We start from the raw sequence: 20,891 nt of genomic DNA on the forward strand, positions 1-20,891 counted from the left end.
CTCAGTGACCAGGTCCTCCCATCAGTGAGACACTGCAGCTTCCTGGGAGCAAAGTCCCTTTGGGAAAGAAGAATCCAACAAAAGAAACAAAAAAGGATAAAGGGGAAAACAAGGTGCCTGTGTGCACCTATCCCCTCCCATTGCCCAAAGCCTGATTGAAGTTAATGACACCCCCCTTGCTCCCCTCCAGTGGATAACCCTTGGCTGAGCACTGGGGTTAGACAGAACTTCTGAGTGTTGTCCACCACCCTTTCCTAACCTACTCTGTGGAAATACACTCTTCCAGTGATCTGACCAAGAATCTCTTCACCTGAGCATTAAATCCCATATATATTGCACAATAGTTGGTGCTTGCTTATTTATTTAGTTCTGCCCTCCCTGTAAATTCCTGCATTTATCGTCAGGAAAAAATATATATATATTATTTTTGGGTTTTATTTATTATTTGTTTTCTTTTTTTTTTTTTTTTTTCTTCTGGGGAAAAGGAAAGGGAGTCTGTGTTTATGTTTGGATAACCTGGAGTATTTTCAGTATCCAGTTCTGTGTACAGCTGTTCTAGGAGAGATACTGAAAAGCTGCAAGTGGATTCTTTTGCCATCTTATCACATTCAGACAAGAGAAGACACCCCTTGGCTTATAATGATAAGCTACAGCCTTGATCGATTTGATCTGTGCTTTTGTTCTTCTTCATAATCTGAGCTATTGATTCTATTTATTAAAACTAATTTAAAAAACACAAGCCCTGAGTGCTCTGCTGTTCCAGACCAGGCTGCTCCAGGCAGTCTGATCTGAAGCTAATCCATTCATTGCTGATTTATTTTCACTTTGTTTTCAAGCAGAGTTCTGTTCTGTGATTTTTTTTGGTCTCTGAGAAAAAAGCATTTTGTTTCACACCTCCAGTGCAAGCAGGGATGTTTAGATTCCTTTTTCTGATATATGAAGTGAACTCAGGAAAGTTTACCTGACTCTTTTTCACGCAGGTTTTTGTTCAGAAGTGGCCCACTGTGTATTGTTCTCTGTTGTCTTAAATCAAAGAACTATATTTGTGCTAGAAAAAAAGAGTATTTGCTTAAATGCACTCAGTCTTGACATCTTGGAGTTCATGGGAGTCACCATGTTCCCAAACTAAGGGCCAGCAGAGGAAATCTTTTCCCTGTACTTCCTGGGAAGCGCAAGTTTGTCTAAGGGCTGGTTGATAGTTCTCTAAAAATAAATACCTTTATTCAGACTTAGATAAATAGAATGAAGCTCTTATTATTCCAAACAGATTAAAAGAGGACCCTTAAGGAGATAGACACTTTTCAGCACCAAACTGGCTTTGAGTTTCTGGGCAAAGATCAGCATTTAGTGACTTAGTGGTATTTTATTTACTGTGGGTGCATTTTGTTAGTGATGCTAATAGGCCTTCTTTCCCCCAGTTTAACACAATTATTTAAATCTTTAACCTCCAAATTATTTGGCTGGTTCAAAGCTCTCTGAGTGTCCTGCTTGTGCAGGGACTGCATATTGTGCCTACTGCATCTTTCAGTCTTTGCTGCTGCAATGTATTCTTTACACAGTGAAAAAAAAAAAAACACCTTACAGTCAGTTCTTAATTCATGCTGAGGTCTGCTTGGTCATCCTCACAGTCTAAAGCCTGCAATTCCTTTTGCAGCATGTCAGGACTATCAGCTGGAATCAATCAGGCAAAACATAAGCCTTGATATTGTCATGAAGGAAACAGGCACAAGGTAATATAGAGTAATATCCTCTGGAGCCTTGGTCTGGCTTTGAAAACACTGTGCTTTGCTTCAGAATCAATATGGGCACAGCAAGATGGAGTCAGTGTTGCTGAATATTTCTTTGTAGGTTAGAAATGCCTTATGTAGTGCATCAGGAAGACATCTTTGTTTTGACTTGAGAGCCACAGGTGGGTTATTGACGGGATACTTGCCACAACCAGCATTTGAGCAAAACCACAGTTGTTCAGATGCAGTAAGAAAGAAACTCCCCACAGCTTGTTTACAACGTGATCTTTCCCCAGACCTTCACAGAGATGTTGTATAGCCCAGAGAGCATCTTCTGCAAGGGGTCAGCAACTCAAAATTGACCCATCAGCTCCAGCTAAGGCCATGCTATTCCCTGTTTCCACTTCCTTGCCCCCGGGTCTCCAGGCAGGGTTACAGCCCAGCAAAGGCAGATCATGGTGAGTTATTCCTTCTGTAGGAAGTGACCCCCTCCTTTGCTTTTTCTCTCCCTAAAATGTAAGCTGTGGCTGTAAGTGAGTCAAGCATCCTGTGCACAACAGGGAGTCTTAGGGGCTGCTAAGGGTCACTTAAGAGTCAGACAAGCATTCAAGATATGTTAGCACAATACTTCTCCAACCTCCAAATAATTCCAGCCCAGGGGTTTGCCTGGAATTTGTGCTGAAGCACCAGTCCTTGCCCACCCTCTCCAGGACTTCTGTGGACCTCTAGCATCCTTTTAAGCTTTCCATGCCAAAATTGGTTATTCCTCTTACAAAAGTCGTGTCTTGTCTTTGATCAGCATTAGTGCCCTCCTCTTTACCCTTCCCAATACTCAAATACCCTTTTTGAGATGGAAGGGATAAGAACTGCACCCTCTGTTTTTACAGCAGAGAAGGGAGAGGAAGGTTTTAGAAAGAGAGTGCAGCAAACAAGTGGCACAAAACCCTTAAGCATTTAGAGTATTATGAGCCTCAATTTGCCTTCTTTGTCCACCTCCCAAAGAGGGCCTGGGAGAAGAGTAAGGGACAACTTGAGACTTTGCACTGGCAGTTCAGCTGGCCTGATTTTACAAAGATTATCAAAATTACCTAGGAAAAGAATTTGTGGCGAGCTGAAACATTCTTTTAATATTTTCATTATTAAGGTATGCTGAGCCGTTCTTGTCACATTTATTTTTGGTAGTGTCTTGTGGAGCCAATTCTGTGCAATGAAATAGGAGTCTGAATGAGGTGCTGAAAGCATTAAATCGTATCAGCAAGTGCCACATCCACATGCCTTTTTTTACCCTGTTTCATGCAAGGAGATGCCTATCACAGTCATTTAGAGAGCTGATGTCACAGTCAAATCAAGGAATATGATGGAAGGGTGTGTAGGAAGGGGGCAGAAGTCTCATCCACTGAGGTTAGATGTTGCAAAGAATATATTTTCCCAGGCATAACTGCTAAACTCTTTCTTAGAGGTCTTCCATAATCTGCAGCTGTGCCATGAGCAGGTCAAGTTTCTCCCATCTCTATTTCACTCTTCTGTCACCCTTTTTAGGAGGACCATGTATGTTTATTATTTTTAAGTGCTCCATGGAGGGTTCATGTTTGAGAGGCACTCTGAGGGTGAAAGCATGAAGTACATCTTTACTCTGAACTCAACCTAGCATTTCAGTTGCCAGTGTGGTCAAGGTGGCCTCTGTCTAAAACAATACCACTCACTTTCAAATGCAATAAAGATCCATGCTTGACAACAGTGCAGGCTTTGTCCTGTGTATTACTGAGAAGAGACCTGTCAGTCTTAAAGGAAATGGTACAGTTAGTATTTTTAAGGATAGTGGCACACTAGATCCATGCTATATTTAGTCAGGAGCATAGTTTTAATATGTGAAAATAAATCCATGGCTAATGGAAGGTAGATAGAAAAATTCGGCTTTTTGCAGTGGCAAGGTAATTCCTACTAAAATATTAGGAAAATGTAATTATTTATTTTGTTTTGTACAAGGAGAAGTAAGGAGAATTGTGAATTCCTTGCTTTTTCATTCCCTATCAAACTGGTGATGTCTATGGGAAAGGGACCTCAATAGCAGAGAAAGCCTGTGAGGGAGAAGAGATACTCTCAGGAGAGTGCAGGACAATATTGGAAGAGTCCAGGCACCTGCACTTGATATCCCTGTGATTGTTTCCCTCGGCAATCTCCAAGAGATGAGCTGAGAAAAGTTCCTGGCATGGGAGCTCTGTGACTGGGAAGAGGACCAGTGACATGGGAGTGTGTGGTGAGCAATGGCAGTGAACAGGAGTGTTTACAGGACTGCAATAAAATGTGCAAAGTGCATTAAAGTGTGAGGACTGTGAGCTCCTTCACGATTACAGGAACCTGTTGCTCACTTTAATCTCCTGGGTACTCCCATTCCAAGTGTGCTTTGTGGCTCACCCCCTTTCACATGCAGCAGCAATTCCAGGAAGGAGTCAGCAGAGCCATTCAGATTAGGTATTAGGTATACCTTCAGAGGAAGGTATGACTAGAGGACATTTCCTTTCCTGCATGCTTCTGGAGTGACCAAAGCTGGGGATTTTTTCTGCTTTGTCACTTTTATTTCAAAACTTAAGCATTTAAAATTTAAATGTGTGCTTCAGTAGTTCAAAAGAAGTAAATTCTCCACTTGCCATGGTGCCAGAGAAGCAGGAGCATGGGGCACAGGCCCAGTACATTTCTGTATTTCAGGATAGCTGTGTCAGCACAAGTGCCCTGGGAAGAGCAGAGTAGGTGCTGTTTGCCTCTGGGACCCCTCCTTCCAGAGAGGCTGTTTTCCCAAGAATTCCAGTTGAGTTAGTTGTGTTTGACACACACGCTGCTCTTTGGAAAATACAGCATGTAGTAGATAGCAGAGAGAATATTTACTTTTGCAAAGCTTATATTCAGATAGGGAAGAGGAGTGCAGTGGAGTCTCTCAGTGCTGCTTCTTAAATGGTTTCTGACTGCTCTGGCACTGGGAGCATCTGATATCTCATTACAACTTCAAACAAGCCTTTGCATGTATCCAAATTAATCCAAATATTTGGTGGGGACTCTGTTACTTATTAGACTGTTTGCTAAGTAGGAAATATGACAGTGATTGTCATTCTTTTTATTTCATTAATATTCTGGGATATTTCAGCTGTGTCCCATGAAGCAGCATAGGTATAGTTCCTATGAAGATATAGATGGGAAAGGAGATACAAAGCACTCTAGCTGATTCTAATGAATTTATCAAGATAAAGTGACACAGTTACAAATAATTAATTTGGTGTTTCGCTATCCAGTGATGGTTCAGCAAGAAGTTCTGCAGAAAAGCTTCCTTTTCTCTTTTACCTTTCCTAAGGCACCCAACTCAGAACTGAAGGGATTTTGTCCCTGGAGGATTTGTCTCAGTCCATAAAAATAACATAATGTATGGTGGGCCTGCCAACATAGCAAGTCCCAAAGTCTTAGAGGCAGAAACACTGCACACAAAGAACACTTGTCACCTTTCAGATACAACCTCAGACAATGAACAAGCCCCAGTTCTCCCCCTGCTGTGAAGTAAGATCTTTTTTGACTCATTTTTGGGACAGGAAGAGTCTAAGTGACTGGCTGTATGTGAGCAGGATGGCTATTCTTGCACTGCATCAAAAGAGGGGAAGAAAGTTGTGAAGACAATACCTAAAAAGCCTCCCATCTGATTGGACTGTGGACATTTTCCAGAACTGTGTTTGCCTTGACAAGTTGCCCATGGGAAAGAACACAAAGGAAAACATTCTTTTTTTGCAAGAACAAAATATCCAGTACTTGTACAATGCTCCTTTTGTTAGGAAAATATGCAGAGATGTTAATTTAGAGCTATTAATATAAATAGATGGAACACCAAGAATGTTGCTCAAAGTGAATGAATTTTAATGGCTCCTCCTCAGCATAAAGATGGCTGCAGACATCAAGGTCAGGTTTTAAGGAAGCTGTACATTCATCACATGCTGTACATTTCTCAAAGGCCCCTGTGAGTAAGCTGTGAGGAGCAAGGATGTGCTCTTCCAAAAGTAGCATAGTGTCTTTCAGGGTAACCAATACTAATAAAAGTATAGCTACTTGTAAAAATAAAGCAATCACTACTTCCTGCCTCTCTATAACCAAGATGGAATAACTTCATTCACTTGTGTTATTTGTCTTGCACAGAACACTTTTCACAGCGTGCCTTTGACATTAATAGGAGCAATTTTAACTGTGTTTTCAAGCTTACTGCTGGCCTTTTTTGTGGTAACTCATTCCAAGCAGTTAAACTCTTCCCAGATGCGAACATGATAACTGTGATTCTGCTCAGAGGCCTAAAGAGAACTTGTTTGTTGCAATTTGTGCTCGGCAGCAAAGCCTTTTTCTCTATATGTGAATATACTGTAGAGGAATCCAGAGCTCCAGCTTTGCTTTGCTACAGCTCTGGGTAAACTTAAAGCAGGGAGGAGATCCTTCCTGCCAAGACAACATTGCTTTGCCTGCTTTACCTGATGTCACTGCTACTTGCACCTAAATCTTCAACAAAATGGATTGTCAGGGACTTTACAAAACCAGTTAACACACACTAGGCAGCTGGTCTGAATAATCATAACTCTTGTGCATCTCCAGCTTCGCCTCAGTGTAAATCAACCCTTCCTAAATACATTGCAATAACTACAACAAATGTAGACCATTAAATATCTCAGAACAAGTAAAAGCCTTGGTGTTGCATTCCTTTTTCGAACTGGGACTTTTGGCATCTTCTCTTTTTTTTTTTTCTTCTGTTCCTTCATATCCAGATTCCTCCCACCCTATTTGAGCAGAGCTATTTAAAAGCATCTTGGAGCTTTATTTTTAACTGGCTGCACGTGTGACCTCAGAAGGAAGCTATCTGCTGTGCTGTGGGGGGATGAGGCAGTGCTGCTGAGGACAGTGTGTGCTTTGTCCAGAAATGAAAAGGCTATCAGTCCTGAGACTAAACATGCCATGGCTTTGGAAAACTAACCCAGGGAGGAGAGAGAGTAAGCTTTACAAGCCCATTGCTTGACCACTTTCACAGTCTTTTAGACTTGGTTGTTTTGTTGTTTTTTGGATTTTTTTTTTCCCTCGACAGTTTTCTGTTTCCTTATCTCTCCTTATCAGCTGTTAGCTGCCTACTGGCACTGTGGGCAATTAATTAGCTGACCTAAGCAAGGTCCTCGGGGAAAAACAAATCCCACAGCAAATTTGCTGTGTGCCTGTGGGAGCAGCATCACAGCTGTGCTGAGAAAACAGGCATGTTGTTACCCATGCTATGGTGTTGGGGGCACTCTGCAAGTGAAAACCTACAGGGCATTGGGGGTGTGATCTCGAAATGCTTCCCTGCAGCTTTTTGTGGCTGGGGGGCATTATTACACTGAGTAAGTGTTAGCTAAATTTAGAATAGGAATTCAATCAGTACTGTTAATTATCCTTTTAATCTAATTCCGAAAAGAAAAGGAAATTGATTTTTATGCAAGGTCACTGATAAAGATTAGGGAGTGATTTTTCATCAGCTGCTGCTCTTATTCCTTTTAGATTCAGACCTGCAAAGCAGACGGACATCACTAATAACTTTATCATCACAATTCTAATTGTATTTACTTTGTCTGCACAATACTTTATTTAATAGCTCACAAACCAAAATATTTTCTTCCTCATAGATGCCCTTTACATCTTCCTGAAAGGAGGACACGTTCCCTCCCAGATTAACCCTACGTTTTCTCTCTTCTTCATAAAAAGTGCATTGCCTAGATTTTCCTTGGAATACTCACCTTTACCAGCTTTTATTATCCCACAAGAGATCAACCAGCTGCACTGTCTGGATAACTTATTTCTCAAGCATTTAAAAGGGATGAGGAGCTGATTTAAGCACATTAGGTGGATGCAGTGATCAGATGCTTCAATCCAGATTGTGCATGTTAGCAAGGGATTATGCTCTTTCTCTCATAAATCCATTTACATGTGTGTGAAGAAGGGCCTCTCAGACACTCAAATCCATGGATCATGTCTCAGTAGAACAAATGAAGTGCAAATCTCCTCCTCCATTATTCAGGTGTGCCTGCGCTATCAGGGTCCACTCTTTGAAATGAATCTGTAGTTACATGAATAGTCATTATTAGAGAAATATTCTGCTTGGCTTTGGGTTTCTCTTAAGATAATGCCATATCTCTCTGAGAAGATGAGACAGCAGGATGGTGGGAGATGTTTTTTGTCACTGCCTGTACCATTCCTCCTGATCCTGCTTTACTCAGCTTTACAAAGTCCCTACTTCAGGATCCCATGGAATTGAGGTGACTAATACAAATCTTTTTCCATTCTTAAATTAAAGCCTCATGAGTGTTGAAAATAGCTTAGCAGCATGACATGAATGCACTCTAAAGACTTTAAAACCAAAAAAGCAAATAAACCCAAGCTTTTTGCATTTAGCTTGATGGGTTTTGAAGCCTGATGTTTAGCAGCCAGTTTATGACTTTTGTACTCCTCCTCTGCCTGCTGTTAGGAAAAGGAAAACATAGCTTTGTCTGAAAGCACCTACAACCTACTTAATAGATTCCAGAGATTTTCCACCTAGGCAACTGAGTAGGTGAAATACTTTAATGTTCATATATGTCAGCATATGCCCCTTCCCAGTGAGATGTTCACTGGAATCAAGCCCTAGTCACAGTGAAGTCATGTGGCAGTGTGAACCCATTTCAGTGAGCTGGAGGCTTACAAATGTTCTTCATAAATTTAAATTAAATTGCATTTAGCTCTAAGGAATCTCATGATTCATTCTGGTGAGAATTAGGACAGAAGTTTAGGGCCAAAGTGACAGAGATCAATTATTTACACCATCTGTGATGTGGTCTGCAGTGTCTATTTGTCTCCTATTGCAGCATGAAAAGCAAAATAGACTTCACTGTTGTATTGACTAATGAAGGAAAAACAGAAAAAAAAAAAAAAACCCTCCAGGATGCAGGATCTTGTTGATTTGTGCATTTAATCAAGAGCACATTAAATAGATCATAGAATCATTTTGTCTTCCCCTGATGTAAAGCAAAAATTCATCTGTTGCTTGTGCAGGAACCTCCAAAGCAAGAAGCAAAAAACAAAGAGACAACAAAGAAACAACCAAAAAGAATTACAGAGAGTAAATTAAATTTCACTGTAAATCTTTGTTTGACAAAATGCACATTGCTGCAGAGGATTAGAAGGTGATAGCATCAGTCTATTAGTTCAGAGATTAAAGTAAAAATGTTCTTCAAAATCTTATCACATGTACTTCTTTGTGGAACCAAAGTTGGTGATTTAGCATTGCGGTCACTGAATCCTTTTGGCTTTTTATTTTATTTTCCTTTGGTCTTTAAGTTATAAAGTTTATAGTATCTGCTTGATATAGTTCATTTTAACGTCAAGAATTTGCAATTTACATGAGGCAGGGAAGATAATTCTACAATGCACACACTTTTCTGATTAACAGTGTGTGACTTAAGTAGATCTAAGAAATGTGTTTTAACGAGTGTTTTGAAAGACCTAAATTCAGCCAGGCTTTATGACGCAGAAATTATTTTATTTTTTTTACCCAGTCTAATGTCTGATAATCATTGCAGTTCTTTGTTGTGCAAGGTTATTGCCAGTGGCAGGGGGAGGCCTTTGCCAAGGAAGGGAGCTGGGAGGAGGGGACACAAAAGCAGTGTGGGAGCAAGTTCTGGTGGAAAATTTATGCCAAAGAGCACCTTACTAATTGTTCAAGAAAAACTTGTGGGACCAGGATCTGAGAATTCTTTTGATGAATATGTAAAATGCACCATTCTGAACACAAATGTCTAACCTCACAAACACAGTGTAGCTACATTGGCTTCACTTCACAGGTTTCCTTTGCGCTTTTTTTTCAGAGAGAATTAGCAGAAATGACCTGTATAGGTCCACTTTTTTTATCTTCTAATTTAACAAGCCTTTTTAATCACCCATACCTTGAGCATCAGATATTTGAATAATGACATCCAGTCCTCCATCCTTTTGTGATGAGGTCAGTCTCCCTTCTATCACTGGAATCATGTGGGGCTGCATGAGAGAGCATTAATTTTTCTGAATATTTTTTTTTCCTTTGTGTCTTATGCTCTGACTGTCTGAACTACTTCAGCTGAAGAAGACTCTATTTTAAGAAAAGATCAATAAATCTCTTCATAGCTGGAAATGTTAGAGGGTTATTCCAGAACATTTTAGCAGTATCTGCTAATTTCTGATCTTTGCATCACGTTCTCTATAGGCTTTCAGATTAATTTGTCACTGTGATATTCCTGTGATACTGGACACAGCCATACAGAAACAAGATGCATTTCTATTGTTTGTTCTTCATAGTGGTATAAAGTGCAAGTCATCTGTGTCAGTGGCTTCATATTTACTAAAATGCTACTGCTTTAAGCATCAGGTTTAAATATACTATATAAATAAACAAATCTATAGGAGATAGTTCTGTCCTCATCTTGACAGGTCTAGCTTTAAGTACTGACATTTTTTAGTAGCTTCATAACAGAGGAGTTTACTCATACCCATTTATGGGAAAAACAAAAATTATACAATACAGAGACATGTAAAGCAATTAAAAATGAGAAATGGAAAAAAGCTGTGGGAATTTTGTGTGTTCGGTCCAGAGAAATATAGAAGGCATGAGTGTGATTGTAAAACTGGAGCAGACAGCTTCAGTCCCTACCAATGAACTCCTCAAGAATCACTTTCAACAGATATTTAAGTCAGGATTTAGAAACCTCTCCTGCATATCAGGGCATGTGTTGAAGCAATGGGCCAGACTTAAATCTATCCTTTTACACAGTAAATAACAGTAGTTAATGTTGCCATTTTTCCATTTCCAGCTATGAATATTGCCTTCCCACGACGCAGGATAACCACGTAACCATCTGAGGCTTGTTTCCTTTCCCGTCCCTGTCATGTGTTAAGTTTTTTGGTGGCTCCAGGGCTGGAGTCCTTTCTGGGCCTTTCTCATGCCTTGTGTTGGGCACCTGGCTCTGGGTTTGCAATTCCACACCATTCACTGAATGTTTAGGCCTTTCAACACTTTCCTTGCTGGTACCTAAGCACCAACATAAATTTTTAGGACCCAACACTGCATCTCTCTCTCAAGTGCACGTTTTTTAAAGGAAGCTTTTCTTTACTTGCTTTTCTTGACATGAAACATGCTTGAGCAAAGGTGGGCTGTATTCATTTATTTGACCCTACAAGAGTGCCAGAAACAAAACCTAGGAAATGCTTTCCATTTATTTTCTCCATGTACCTCAGAAAGAATTGGTACTGAACAGCCAGTATCTCTTGTTAAGTACAGATTGATTCTTGGAGACTAATTGGTAAGATTTATTGACACTAGAGAATTTGGCTGGTTACAATAGATTCTAGTCATTATACTGGTGATAATTCAATGAGTAGCTGATTCTAATTTTCACTGTTAGTTATGCCTTTAAGTCTGACTTTCTATAGCTCACTCAGAGATGTTTAAAAACAATTAACCTTAATTTTTTTAAAGTGGAATATGAGATTTCAGCTATTAAACTTCAATTCTGTTTTAACTGCCTCAGGGCATTAGACACGTGGATCCAGAATTCAGGCACCTTATTAACACAGGATATCAGGATCTTCAACAAAGAAACTCAAGGTCTGATTTTTAGTTTTATGCAGATGTGGCTTTTCTCATATTGATAACCCCATCTATGAATGAGGTTCCCGTCTTTTCATTAGTTTCTGTATCAGACTGTAATTTCTTGTTGTGGTGAAGCACAGCACAGGCCAGTGTTTAATTAAAAATTGCAAATGTCCCGATGACCTGCGCCTGCAGAGAGAGGGTTCATTTTAGCACATTGCCATAAAAAAAATTACAGGTGGCTTTTCAGACAAAGCCCTTTTTGGAGGGCTCAGAAATTAGGCGCGCATTTCTACAAAGCAGAGTTTGAGAGAGATTCCAAAGCAGATCAAAGTTAAAGGGTTTCCTGATGGTTCAGCTTTGTAGCACTAAGCCTGCTGGGCGTTCTGCAAGGATCCATTGTACCCATCCCCTCTGAAAGCACAGCCACAGCTTTGCATGCATTACCCAGCCCCGTTTTCAGTCGGGTTTTACAAATTGCCTAATCCAGGTTAGGCCTTTTCTGGAAGCTCTTTTATCCTTCTAACATTTGCATAATGATCTCAATACTGTAATTCTTGTGTGACAGTGTGTTGAAGCTCTTTCTGATTTACATTAACGATAGTACAAGAATAATGAAATACCAAATTGACTTCATCGTCTTTCACAACTGAGAATACCATAAATTTCAATGTTTAAAAAAAGTGTGGGACCAAGTTCACTCCTGGTGTAATCACTATGACATCTCTGGAACTATGTGAGGTGTGCATTGACTTTTTCCTGCTAAAGTAGATATTAACTCATGAGGGGGTAGATTTTATTAAAGACCTACAATTAAAAAATGTGAACTTGTCACATTGGTACTCTGACAGAATAATGGGTTTTTCCCCCTAAAATTTTGATTAAAACATGATAACCTCCCATGAAAATTCTCAGCTAATCATCTGAAATAAAACATAGATGAGGATTGCATGAATACTTTATGTGAATGGTAAGGAAGTAAGTCTCTAGTTTTGAGGCATTATGTTAAAATTTTCAGGACTGCACAGCAAGTAATAGCAGGCTGATTTCCCAATTCTGTCCTCCTGCAGACCTTACAATGAGACAGCATATGAGCTGAAAGGTGATCCCAAACAGCCATGCAAAACCACTTCTGAAATGATGAAAATAAGGGGTGGTCTAAGAAACTGAATCACAGGGTGTGATGTATGTATGTGATGTGTCCGTGTGTGTAACTTGGGTGGGTGTTTTTTTCTTAATAGGGAAAAAAACCTTTTAACAACTGTCTCTCAATGCAACCAATGTTATCTGATGTCTTGTGATGAGCAGGTCATGTTAATATATGCATTTGTTTGTGCTAGCTTCTTATCAATGATTAAATATGTGAAGGAAAACAATCATGCAGATAACACCTTATTTCTCTGAGGAGCTGTAGAAACCCTGTATATCATTTGCTGAGTTCTGTCAGAAGTTTTCTAGTCCTTTTTGTTCGTTGCAATTGAAGGAAATGACTCCAGGTTAACAAAAAGGCTTACACTTCAAATATTTCAAATGGATATTTCAAATGGGTTTTCTTCATAAAGCACATTTTGTGACCTTTAAAAATGATACAAATGTTGTCCTGGTGCATGTGTTATCTAGTATTCCAAAATCCCAATTTTGTGGCACATTATGAACTAATTAGAAGAGAGACTGTGAGAAGCCATAAAGTTATTAAAGTTGCAATGATGGGAGAGAGTATCTGACACCTCAAATTATCTGTGCAGCAAGCAGGTTAAGGAATTTTCCTGCTTGAGCATGGATGGAGCCCTTTACAGCCTTGAGTAAGCACCTCATCTCAGTCTGGCTCCACAGGGGTGCTTCATCCTGTGCTTGAGCATCACTCAAAAGTGCAGTTGAGATGAGGAAGATGCTGCTTCCTCTCAGCAATCAGAGAAGCTGCAAGTCTGGATTTCTACCTGAAGCAAACAAGGAAATGGCACCTACTGACAGATGCTTTTTCCCCTGAGGAGCCCCAATGCTGGGCTGTAATTTTGGATGTTGCAGCTGTATTTAGATGCCAAAGCCTTCATCCAGGAGACCATCCTTGTGCCTGTGAGAAAGGCTTCTCCTGTGTTGGCAAGGCTACTGAGCAGTCTTGTGTTGTGAAGAGTAAATAATCACCCTGTTTTCTCTATTTTCAGGAGATTTGTCCTCACCAAGATGAGAGTCATTCCCAAAGGAGCTTTCACAGGACTTGCTGACCTAGAGAAAATGTATGTATTGTGTTAATATTTACTAGGAAACAACTATTTTAATCCGAGCAGCACTTTCTGATTGCAGCTCCTTTCACAGCCCGTGAGCAAGTCCCTGTCACTGAGCTTCATATAGATTTATCTTTCTGTTTAAAGAAAAAAATTGTGTGCTTTTTTTTATTGACACCTTCCAGAACAATGTTGTCATAAATACATTTTCAGACCAGCAGTCAGGCAGTCTTCAGTCAAAGGGCTGGTTGAGCATGGAGTGTCATTGCAGTGAATAAATACAGTGCCATAGCAGAAGCTCACAGGAAACTGAGTATTTTGTGGGTTTTGGAATGAAACATTTGGAAAGATTAGGGGGGAAAGAACTCCTGTTAATAATAGGTGAGTTAATTCTCTTTTCACTAATGAATTAACTGAACAGGATTGTTTTGTGCATGTTCAGAGGCAGCTGGCAGGATGTGTGAGAGAATTTTCTTACAGGTGATAGATCCAAAAATCTTAGTACACAAAGAGAGTAAGCAGCTCATTTCAGTGAATTTTAGTGATCAGCCTGGAGGTACAATTATGAGCACCTTTGATGAGCAGATGTATCTTACATTCATTAGTATGCTATTGTGGAGGTATTGCAGCTCCACCACTAGAAGGGAAAACCTTTAACATGTTTCCTACTTCTCTTTACCAACAGAAAATCTATGGCTTAGCTGGTGCTGGCACCAGAAATTATAACCCTCACTGTCCAACCTGAACTATTCTGCCTCGTGTGTGATTTTTCTGAAATATTTCATATATGGGCAAATCCCGTTTTGCTTAGAAACAGCACTTGCACCCTGACAGGAGGGGGTCACAAACAGGCTGTTCACCCAAGAGCAGTCTGAGTGGGAGTGGGGAAATGTACTCAGAATGCAGCACCTTTCCCAGTGCTGTTTGTGCAATGGCAGAACGCCAAAGGACATTTCTCTGCATCACTTCTACCCTTCTCCCTCGTACTCTTGCATGAATAAGGGATTTAGCAGGGAGGTGGTGAGGGTTCGTTTTAGCCTCATCCTTATGGAAAATCATTGAGCACTTTGGACTGTGAAGTGGGTTGCAAAGTGCATTGTGAACTGCATCTGTTATCTTTAATTACTCTGAAACCATATGTCAGATGTGTATGAAGGCATTGAATGGGATGTTTCTAAGTGGTGATTTATTGTTAACAAAAAAAAAATTATATATGGAAATGGGATCCGTTTGAAAATACATCCATCTACTAGTAGTAGATGGAGAAGAAATGGGGACAGTCAGTTTATAGCAAAATTTCCTTGAAAATAAAAGTGTGATAAATATGTAAATGAGGCCGATCAACATCAACAAAACTCTGGTATTTGCAGATGATATAGCAAACAGATAAAATTTGAAATAGCTCACAAATCCTAAACCTAACCCATAAAACATTCATCAGAAATATTCATGATAATGTAGGGATGAAAAAAGTGGGCAATCAAATAATAGATTTGCATATAAAAACACAGCCTTTGTATGAAAGCCTTTTTACTCTTGCAAGATCATGCACAGAAGGAAAGATTAAGCAAACTGTAGCCTATTTAAGGAAAACAGCTATTAATAATGTGATACCTCCATATGGTAAAATGTGGATGGCCTGATGTATACAAATGAGGCACTTGAATGTAGTGTATGTGTGTGCTCCCCTAGAACTGAGTAGGCTAAAAATGAGGAGTGACAACATTTCCTGAATGTGTTACTGAAGAAAAAACAGCATCTTCTGCAGTCCAGCATAGCTGTACTTGTGATTTTCATCACTAGTACATTGTTCTTAGGTGTGTTTCTGAGAACAGGGTGGGTGTAAAAGCCTAGAATTTGGAGGGAAGTGGTGGTCTTTGGAATCCTCCACAGGGGGATGAGGCAGTTGATTACAAGTTGGAAATGTGATGGTCAGAGACCATCTTGGGCATAGCAGACTTTGGCCTATTTAGGGCACTGGTTCAGAGAGTCCTTTGGGAAAGAGTCCTAAATAACAAATTTCAGAAAGGCTTCAAGAAGGAGATTTTAAAGGCACAGAATTAGTGTCTTTATGTGCTGAAAGAAGAGCTGTTGGGGAAGAAGACCAACCTGGCTAACACGGAGCTTTCACAGCAGCCCAGGGAAAAAATAGTTTATGACCTTTGGAAAGGTCAGGCAGCTCAGGAAGAATACAAGAATGTCATTAGGTCATGTGGAGAGAAAATTAGAAAGGCAAAAGCTCAGTTAGAATTTAATCTGACCACTGCTGTGAAAGGAAATAAAAGGGGTTTTATGAATATATTCATGACAAAAGAAGGGCCAAGGAAAATCTCATTCCTTCAGTGGACCCAAGGGGGAACATTGGCACCAAGGATGAGGAAAACACTGAGGTACTTAATGCTTTTTTTGCCTCAGCCTTTAACAGAAAGACTGGTTATCCTCAGAACATCTCCTGAAAGGAGGTTGTAGCCAGGTGGGGCTTGGCCTCTTCTCCCAGGCAAATAGGAGAAGAGGAAATGGCCTCAAGCTGTGCCAGAGGAGGTCAGGGTTGGACCAGGGAGAATGTCAGAATTTCCAGAAAGGGTTTTAAGGCATTGGAGCAGGCTGCCCATGGAAGTGGTGGAGTCACCAGCCCTGAAGGTGCTCAAGAAACGACTGAACATCACAGGTTTACTTGACATGGTGGTGTTTGGCCAAAGGTTGGACTTGATGATTTTGGAGGTCTCAATGATCCTTGAGGGGCCCTTCCAACCCAGAATGTCCTGTGAAGTATCTGTTTTTTCCAACTTTAATGATTCTATAATTCTAGGTTAAATCAGAGATGAGTCCTCCCTAGGAATCCTAACTCTATTACATTTCCCCTCAAAGTGAATGAAGGCTTTTGAATTTTCTGGTTTTCAAAGAAAAATAATTCCTTGATATTTTCCTGCTTTCACTATGAATTGTAGTATCTTCCTAAACATTCAAGCTGCTGAGATCTTTAAATATATGTGTTTTGCCAGAAAATGTCAAATACATTTCAGTCAGTGTATCCAGACAAGGTCTCTTTTTTTTTTTCTATTTGGACTGTCCAAGGACTTTCCAGAATGGACACTAATGACCATGATTCATAATGGAAAAACTAATGTGATTTGGAAATGTTGGTATGGAGGTGTTGATCTGACCTCCCTGGTGAAGCTCCAGTTTTAGTTACCAACACAAAATCTTTTGGGTTTCACCTGATTTTGTTTTTTTTTTAAGTTGGCAATACTGTCATTGGAATACTTTTCCCATGGTGGTTTTTTTTGGTTGTTTTTTTTTTTTTTTTTTTTTTTTGTTTTGGTTTGGTTTTTTTAATGAGTGAGAGCCCATTTGAGCCATTTTCTAGTTTGCCATTATCTTCTCAACCATCTAAATTCCTTCAGTTGCTGACAAAACATGAAATTACCATTCTGCAGACTGTCATATGGTTCAACAACTTTCCTGAAGTATGTTCTGGGAGAAGAATCTTTTCCCCTTAAATAAAATGTCTAAAGTTATGAAATAAACTTACAGGCTCTAATTATCAGAGACTTCTCTTAAAAAGCATGCATCTTGAATTTTCCTACAGAAAACCCTTTCAGAATCCCACAGGCCTGAGGAACAGCCTTGCCATCTTGTTGCCAGCAGCTCTCCGACTTCTGCACCACTCTGGGTTCATTTTAATTTAGCAAATAGATGTTCAGGAAAGCAGATTGGTTATTTTTGCTACATGTTTAGTCTACTTCTAGGTCTTAGTCAGCTGGAACGTGGCAGTTCTTCTGGACTTCTGCTTAACCAACTTGTTTACACTCCCAGAACTAATTAACCCCCCAGTTACTAAATTAAAAAGCAGTCCCATGCAGGCACATACCTGGAAAAATCAATCTGACATGCTCAGCAGCAGCTGTGTCATCCTCAACCTGCACAGAAAGAGCTTAATTTGGAGTAGAGACAGAAGCAACACTAAGTCTCTCTTTTTCTGTTGCTGAGATTCCTGCTGTTACTGTGAGGTGGCAAAGTAGATTTATGACTCTTGATCTAACAAGGCCTGAATTGGGCATTATATTTATAGGAAGTTTGGTCTGATTGTGTTACCCTGTGCAAGCAAAAGAGGCTTCGTGTCTGTACCCTGAGGCACAATCCCCTTCAAAATTCATCATCAGTTATTTGTTCTTTTTTGAAGGGTTTAAGCTGAAACATAATGCTTTGGTTCATCATTTGCTCTCAAACTCAACCTGTGTGCAGCCTAAGGAAACTCAGCTGTGAGGATGAGGTACTTCTTGAACTAGAAGATGCCACAGAGAAAAAAAACACCATTACTGGCCCTGTTTATTTTGGGGTAATTAGAGGGAAGCATTTCTTTAATAGATGCTGGCAAAGACACATTTTAATAGCATGAACCATGGTATGGATAACAGAGTTTGATGAGCTAAACCCATAATGAGTGCTGCAGATCATGGAAAGCTAAAGCTTTTAGGGTTGAGGGAAAGCTTTTAGGGTTGAGGGAATCCACCAGAGCTGACACTCCTGGAAACAAAAGTTTTCTGTCCATGGAAGACAGCAGCTATCTACTGCTTCCTTATGAATTTGTAGAGAAAAATAGCCCAGAATCATGTGTTTACTCAATTACTTAATGCACTCAAGATTTTCTGGTTTTCTCCTTGTTGAGACTGTGGATCCAGTGACAGTTCCTAAGGACAAATGCTGCTGCTCTGTGACCTGGACACACAAGCACCAGCTTATTTCATGAACAGCAACCAAGCTGAGGGATGATGCTAAAACCTCTCCTGTTTGCCCCTCTAGGCTAAAAGGCAAGTCCCACGTTCCTTTGACTCAGCTGGGTCACACTGAGTGATCACACTGAGATCACCTTTTATGTTTTATCTAAACTCAGAGGGGTTACTTGTGGACAGCAGAGACCAGAAAAGAGAATTTTGAATCAGGGGGTGTCTTTCTTTCTGTGGCTGGGGAAGGACCAAAATTCTTGGCTTGATTGTAAGTCTCACCTCGAAAATTTGGTGGAATGTGAAGACTTCACTTTCTTTAGCAAGTTATAACAACCTGGCAAATTGATGCACTCACCATGCAGACCTCCTTCAGCAGTAGCCATCAGTCTGCCTGGGCTAGCAAGTGGCTAACCCATCCCATGTGCTCCTAAAATCAGTTTCATTAAGCTCCTGCACGTGACTCTGTGACACTTGTCAGCATGGAGCCCAAAGACGTGGGAGGGAAGGGAGGGAGGCAGGAATCACAGGATCACCTAAGGACGAGCAGTCTGTGTCTTCTGCTACCAAGAAAGCTCTTCAGCATTTCACAGCTTCTCCAGTTTTTCATGTATGGTGTGCTGCCTCATTTGATATGCAAAAGACCGGGCTTAAATAAGTTCATTAAAACTACTTTGAGAAAAAGGTTACGATTCAGTGTAGCCAAAGCATTTGGAAATTGTATCCAGACAGGAGTTGCTTTCTACCTTTGGTTGCATCATTTGGATTAAGCTGCTTTTTATTTTTTTTTTTTTTGCAAGTGGAAAAATATGGATTTTTAGGATCTGCTGTGATATATAAGTTAAATAGTGCATTCTTACAAAAGTATTTATTTACATCCCTAAGGTGAAAGTGGTACACAGACCATTCTGTGTACCAAAATACCTACTGAATAAGGCAAAAGTCATCCTTTGGTAGCAAATACTCCAGGGTATATTCTCAAGGTGCAACTCTATGGATATTAAATTCTAATTTACATTATAGGAACTTCTGTGTAACTTTCTGCATCTTAAGGGCAGGCCGTGAAAATAAGTATGCTGCTTAATGCATTTAAATTAGTCTGTGCATTTTCTCTCAGGGAACAGAGGACTACTGTTCAAAAACATGAACGCAAGTTAACCAACACAGGCAAAGAAATTCAAAATTCAGGCTGTTATCCCAAAGAATAAATGTTTGAATGGGGCCATTACTGTGCTGTGGAGCTTTCCCTGCAGCCCTGCAGAAGCCAGCAGGCTGGTGGTCAGGAAGGGAGCTATCACAGGAGGCTTCCTGGCTTCCTGCAGATGGACTTGCAAGTCCCAGATGTCCCCACCCCAGCTGACAGTCTGTGATCAGTGGGTTGGAACAGGGCTTTTCCTCAGAGCAGGGGGTGGTGGCACTTCAGGCCTCCGGCGCATTCCGAAATGGATCCAAGCAAAATCGCGTAAGAAAGCTTGTCCTCAGCCAGACTTGCATTTCAGGGTGTGTCAGTCTTCTCTTGCCCCCTCTGCCCTTTGAGGTGGGTTCCCACGAATGGCATGTGCAAGGCAAGCAGCCACAGGAGCTTCTCCCGGGGTCCTGAGCCCGTGCTGGTGGAGGAGCTGGGTGGAGCAGCGCCGGTGCCGCTCTCTCCGTGAGCTGGCCGGGCACTTCTCCTTCTCCAGGCAGTGCCAAACCTCCACTGCTGCAGCCTTTGGAAGCATCACCCCCTGGATAGCAAACTTTTGTGTTTAGAACACCAGGAAGCCTGGTGTAAATTCCATTTATTTCATGCCAGGGGAAGCTATGCCTTGCATTCTAAACACAATAAGCAATGAACAAAGACTGGGTGGCTTTATTGTCATCTGTAAAACCTTTTGCTGCATCATCACTTGGTACTCTGCTTTTCCCTGCCAAAGCTCATCTGTGGAACAGATCTCCCATTTGCAGTTCCTGTTGTCATCCCTTGCACAATTAAAAGAACTGAGGGAGAAATTTATTATCCATGTCAGTTACTCACAGCCGATGTCAAAGAGCAGAGATTTAATTACAGTTTCGCTACATTTCAGGGAAACATAATCTGATCTCGGGATTTTTCCAATGCTTGGGTGGAACAAAATTACAAATAAAGTAAAAACCCTTAGAAGAAGAAGCTAGGAAATGTAAAACCAATTAATAGTGTCCATATCAACATATTCTAAATTTCCTATTCAAAAAGTCACATAAAAACACACTAATATTTGCATCAGAGCACAAGAAAGAACTAGTCCATAATTCTTTCTATGTGGTTTACTATCTTGATGCTTGCTTTCTTTGATAAAATAAATTTAGAAAGAAAATACATTTTGTCATTACTTGCTTTCTGTTGAGCAAGAATGAGCTTTGTGGTAATGAACTGTTAGCAGAATCTTTATTTCTTAAATGCATTGGTGTGAAGCAGCATTAAAGACTGAAGTATTTAATGAGAGAGTCATTTTGCACATCATCTCAGGTCCCTGTTTTACAGCTGTCTAGACAGAGAGAGAAAAAAAAAAAAAAAAGGGAACCAACTTGTCTGAATGTATGCTAAATGCCTCTCCCCAGT

General features: G+C 40.4%; 1 protein-coding gene across 1 annotated transcript in view; it reads left to right on the forward strand.

The window, feature by feature from the left end:
* Window positions 1-20,891, forward strand: part of FSHR (follicle stimulating hormone receptor) — an 81,549-nt gene that overhangs the window by 15,846 nt on the left and 44,812 nt on the right. Inside the window, exon 2 of the mRNA XM_053973347.1 lies at window positions 13,527-13,598. Coding sequence (XP_053829322.1) covers window positions 13,527-13,598 — 72 coding nt within the window. The remainder of the gene's footprint in view (window positions 1-13,526; window positions 13,599-20,891) is intronic.

This window comes from Vidua macroura, chromosome 3, assembly GCF_024509145.1.
Source record: "Vidua macroura isolate BioBank_ID:100142 chromosome 3, ASM2450914v1, whole genome shotgun sequence".
Classification (NCBI taxonomy): domain Eukaryota; kingdom Metazoa; phylum Chordata; class Aves; order Passeriformes; family Viduidae; genus Vidua; species Vidua macroura.